We start from the raw sequence: 5,440 nt of genomic DNA, 5'->3' as shown, positions 1-5,440 counted from the left end.
GCCCAGTCATGGAGATTCCTTACAATCTTAAATTTAAAAAATTCTGAGATCTTCTGATAGGGAAACATACCAGTTCTTTGAAAAATATCCTCAAGCGTATCTCCTTCTCCTTTCTGTTTGCCTGAGAATTATTATTGCTGAATTTATACATCAGTGAATCTATGTAGCTGCAGCAAAATCACAAGCTTGAGGAACAGATTAAAGCCAGGAACCATCATTACCTCGAGGCAAAACAATCTCTGTGTTTAAGGCACAGTTCTAGCTACCTCAGAGTTACAAAACAATTCTAAGACCGGCTGCTAGCGGCACTTGCGATCTAAAGAAAGAAGCACAGAAGAAAAACCATCCCTGGAGAGGAATGGCCTATGAATGGGCCTTTTTAAAATTAGGAGTTGGAGGTTTCTGTGAAGCCCCTTAAACAGTATATGTCCATAAGTTCGTTTTTCTGGAGGGAGTGTCTGTAGCTTTTGGAAGATTCTCAAAGATATCCCTGACCCTTTAAATGACAGATAATTCTCAGAGCCAGAGCCCTCACTATCAGCTGCAAAGTCCTTTGTAACTACATAATAAAACAGATGGTGTTTTACCCTCGTGGAAAAAAAAGTTATAATATCATAACTGGTGGGTTGTTCATGCTCAGGCGGTGTTGCAGTGATAAATCTTTATAATGATATTAAATTGTTAAAATTATCCACATAGTTCCATAAATATATGATACATCGTGGTTATAAAAGGGGCCTCTCTTATGAAACTTTTTAAAAGACAGTTTTACCGTATCATTAATTTGGTATAGAATCAACACATTATTCACAATAAATATTAATTAAGGAATAACTAAACAATTTTGTGTGTCCTCCTAAAATTTATAAAAGCTTTCTTGGGGGAGATTTAAGAGGCCTAAGGTGCTTTGAAAACAAAAACCCAAACCCAGAAATCTGAAGGAATGCCTTGGCTCAGCCAGTCCTGAGGCCGACGCTGACTGTCTTTTGGGGGTCAGTGCGGGGGCTTGAGGTCTAATCCTATCATGAGAAGCCTGAATGCGAAAGGGTATACGCGAAGCAGAAACTGCCCTAGTGGTAGAGGATGAAGCCACACAGCACTGGGCGCGATGCATAACCAAACGCGTGGGATGAATCCAAAGCCATCCTGTAAAAACGCTTATTAAGAAGCGCCAGCTGAGGATTTCCCGTTCGTTTCTTCCTTCCCAAATGGTCTGTGCTACCTGCCCCCAAACCCTGTACCAAGAACTGGCCCTTCTGCTCGGAAGTGAGAGACTGGGAAGTCACTTACCAGATGCAGGGGCCTGGCCACCAGGGGAGCTTGCAGACCCGGTGCCTGCCCTCGCCGAGCTTGGGGGCCTCCCATCGTCCCCGTCCTCCAGCTGGTCTCCAGCCTCTGCCCTGCTGGCTTCTTTTTCAGGGGGAAGGCCCATGCCATAGGCACACCGGGGCAAGGGTCCATGTTTTGGGGAACCCTCCAGGGGCTCACAGTCCTCCCCAGGGGGGTTCCGGCAGCCTGTGCAGACATCTGCCCAGTTGGGGCTGGGGCTGGCTGCCCAGTGTGGGCAATGGCCACCGTCCACCTCTTTTTGCAAGTAGTTTTCAGAGGACACGGGGATCCAGTCAGTCCCACACAGGGGCTCAGTGCAATTGCAGCTTTCTGAACCCACCGTGCTCTGCGTCCCCGTGAAGCACTGGCTTAAACTGTCATTCTCCCCCACCTCCAGTGGTTCGGAGAAAGGAGGTGTGGATCTGCTTCCAGGCTCAGTGAGGAACAGTAAATGGTCTGCGGGCTGCGAGGGCCTGTCCATGTATTCATCTTCCATGGGCATCTGTCTGAAGCCGTCTTCCTCCATCTCAGTCTCAATGACCAACGAGAGCATCCTGGCACCTTCGCCCTGTGCGTAGGGCCCACCTCCAGCACACGTGCCCTGACAGACACCACCTTGACCTGGGTAGCACATATCATCTGGAAATGTCTTCTCCTCCAGAGTCAGCAGTAAGACACTTTCACACACTCCTTGCTGACCAAAGGTTGTCGTGTGTGTACTGACACAACTGTCGCCTGAGGACTCCTGCCGATATACATTCAGAAGGCAGAGGCGTTAATACCGAGTTGTTAGGATGAGTTCAGCTAAACACTGCTAAAAACAGTGTTTGCACTGATTATTTCCACCATAACAAGTACAGATGGAGTATTGACCATGGCACTTTGTGCCATTCCAAATTCCCGAGTAGAGGTGAACTCTAGAATGGAATACAGCTAGAAACAAATGCATCCAGCTGCATCTCAGAGGAAAAGCATGTCCACACCAAGGAGAGGGGCTAACCCAGAACCCAAATTCTGTTCTGACAGAATACTGTCAGAACACAGTGTTCTGACTACATATTCTCAATCTAAATCCCAAACCCCAAACAATTGTAAACAAATATTGAACTCCAGTTAGCAGCTCTGTATATCACTGTGGTATAGTCTAGTAATTCTGAAACTACTTTCTGTGTATTCTAGAATTGAGTAAATGAGGAAGTACACTGAGAGTAATAGAAGCCAGGTTTCATACAGCTGGAGAAAGAAAGATTCAAATATGGGAAAGGGAAAGACCAGAACGAATCCTGCTGTGTTGGGCCTGGAATTGGAGAAATCGGTTTGGGCTTATGCTTTCGAACGTATACGTTTGGTATCAAAGAAAGTAGATATAGCCAGGTGTGTTGGCTCATGCCTGTAATCCCAGCATGGAGGCCAAGGTGGGTAGATCACCTGAGTTCAGGAGTTCAAGACCAGCCTGGGCAACACCGTGAAACTCCATCTCTACTAAAAATACAAAAATTAGTTGGGTATGGTGGCGAGTGCCTGTAATCCCAGTTACTGAGGAGGCCGAGGCAGGAGGATTGCTTAAACCCGGCAGGCGAAGGTTGCAGTGAGCTGAGATTGTGCCACTGCACTCCAGCCTGGATGAGAGAGCGAGACTCTGTCTTAAAAAAAGAAAATAAAAGTAGATCTAAAGGACATAATGAGATGATTGATGAAAATTTGACATCAAATGTGGGTTGAATAATAGTATTGTACCACGGTTAAATTTATTGATTCCGATACATGTACCATGGTTATATATGAGAATCTCCTTGTTCTTAAATACACACTGAAATATTTAAGGATATGGGGCACACAGTCTGCCATCACTCTAAAATGGTTCAAGAAGAAAACATACCTCTGTGTTCATATACACGCATACAGAGAGTAAGCAAATCACAAAGCAATGAGAGGGAAATATAAACAACTGGTGGGCCTGCGTGTAGGGTACATGGGAGGTCTGTGTCCTATTCTCGCTATTTTCCTATCATTCTGAATTGTGTCAAAATAAAATGTGACCAAAATAACTACAGAGTCGAGGAAAGTTGCGGCTCATCCTTCCTAGGACTCTACCAGACAGTCTAGATTGGTACTAACATAATCACATAAACACAGAGATGAGAGAAGTGGAAACAGAGACAAAGAAAACGGGCATCGAGACTGAGCCTGCGCTTGGACTTTGGGCTGCTCTGCAGGGAGCCATCCTGGAATTTAAGGTTTGATCACCACACGTGGAAGTGCCCCTTAAGCAAAGGGGCTCAGGCCGGGCACAGTGCCTCACACCTGTGATCCCAGCACTTTGGAAGGCCGAGGCGGGTGGATCACTTGAGGCCAGAATTTCAAGACCAGCCTGGCCAACACGATGAAACCCTGTCTCTACTAAAAACACAAAAATTAGCTGGACATGGTGGCGGGTGCCTGTAATCCCAGCTACTCGGGAGGCTGAGGCAGGAGAATCACTTGAACCTAGGAGGTGGAGGTTGCAGTGAGCCTAAACTGTGCCTCTACACCCCAGCCGCGGGACAGAGTGAGACTCTGTTTAAAAAAAAAGTGTGTGTGTGGGGGGGTGGGTCTCAATAGTTGACGAGGATGGCACTACCATCCTAACTGTTGAAGGTACTTAACAAAGGCACCAACTGTTCACTCTACCTTATCTCCACTTAGGCGGCCACAGGCCTCATTGATCCAGTGCCACAAATTAGCTAGAAAATACAAAGCAAAGATAAGGACTTTAGTTAGTATTGCCCACTTCTTTTTTTCTTAAATAAAGGTTATTATGTATATTTAAGGTATACAGCATGCTACAGCACAAATATAGATGGTAAAATGGTTACTATAGTGAAGCAAATTAACATACCCATCATCTCACTTAGTTACCCGTTTTTATGTGTGTGTGGAAAGACCTGCTACAATCTACAAATTTAGCAAAAACCCTGAATACGATACAGCACGATGAACTAGAGTCCCCACCGTACATTAGATCCCTGAGCAGCTTCCTCCATCCTGCACATCTGCTACTCCATATCCTTTGACTCCCACCTCCCCATTTTCTTTCCCCCTACCCCCGGTACCACTGTTGTATTCTCTATCTCTGTATATTTGGCCTTTTGGGGAGATTGCACATATAAGTGCAATAATTCTAGATTCTTCTTTCTGTATCAGGCTCAGTATTATGACCATTAGGTCAATTCAATATTATCTTTCAACTGTCTACTGCAAGTCTTCCAGTGAGCACTCCTGGGAGTGAAAGCATTTAAAAATAAATCAACTGACTTAAAGGCTATGAAGGGCCAGGCACAGTGGCTCATACCTGTAATCCCAGCACTTTGGGAGGACAAGGTGGGTGGATCACTTGAGGTCAGGAGTTCAAGACTAGCCTGGCCAACATGGTGAAACTATATCTCTGCCAAAAATACAAAAATTAGCCGGGCATGGTGGCACTCGCCTGCAATCCCAGCTACTAGGGAGGCTGGAGCCGGAGAATTGCTTGAATCCGGGAGATGGAGGCTGCAGTGAACTGAGATCCTGACACAGCACTCCAACCTGGGCAACAAAGCGAAAACTCTGTCTCAAAAAAACCAAAAAATTAAAAAATACAAAATAAATAAAGGCTATGAAGCCATCTTACTCCTATCAAAAACAGAACTTCCTGTTCTATGCAAAGCAAAATATGATTCACTAATGTTTCAGTGACTACCTCTGGGCACACCTGGGGGCTGTCAGAGCTGCTGCTGTGATTACAGACATTCTCATTCTCCTAACAAGTTTTCTTTGACTATGAGGGACTAAGTTAGATATCATAGAAGAACAAAGAAAACATGTCTAGGAGACTGATTTTTCCAGTAAACTAGCTTGAATGTACTATAAAAGAAGGCAAACACAGAAAGCTAGGTGTCAGGCCCACTGAGTTCCAGCATGCCCCAAGACCTTTTCCACTACACCTGGCTGCTTCTCAGAAGAAAGAAGAATATGTTCAAAAAGTATGTATCCACTCACTCTTACAGAAGTGATGAAACCTAAAAGGTTAAATCTATGAATTTTAAGAAATCTATGAATTTATATTATGCAAAGATACAATTTCATCCCATTT

At 44.8% G+C, this 5,440-nt stretch overlaps 1 protein-coding gene across 1 annotated transcript in view; it reads right to left on the bottom strand.

Moving 5' to 3' along the window:
• TNFRSF11A (TNF receptor superfamily member 11a) overlaps positions 1–5,440 on the bottom strand; it is a 59,428-nt gene that overhangs the window by 14,562 nt on the left and 39,426 nt on the right. Inside the window, exons 8-9 of the mRNA XM_017528863.2 lie at positions 4,000–4,052; positions 1,291–2,074 (exon numbers count right to left, since the gene is read on the bottom strand). Coding sequence (XP_017384352.1) covers positions 1,291–2,074; positions 4,000–4,052 — 837 coding nt within the window. The remainder of the gene's footprint in view (positions 1–1,290; positions 2,075–3,999; positions 4,053–5,440) is intronic.

The sequence above is a fragment of the Cebus imitator genome, unplaced genomic scaffold (genome assembly GCF_001604975.1).
Source record: "Cebus imitator isolate Cc_AM_T3 unplaced genomic scaffold, Cebus_imitator-1.0 Scaffold55, whole genome shotgun sequence".
Taxonomy (NCBI): Eukaryota; Metazoa; Chordata; class Mammalia; order Primates; family Cebidae; genus Cebus; species Cebus imitator.
The sequence above is the reverse complement of the archived record's forward strand: the minus strand, read 5'-3'. Positions and strand labels throughout refer to the sequence as shown.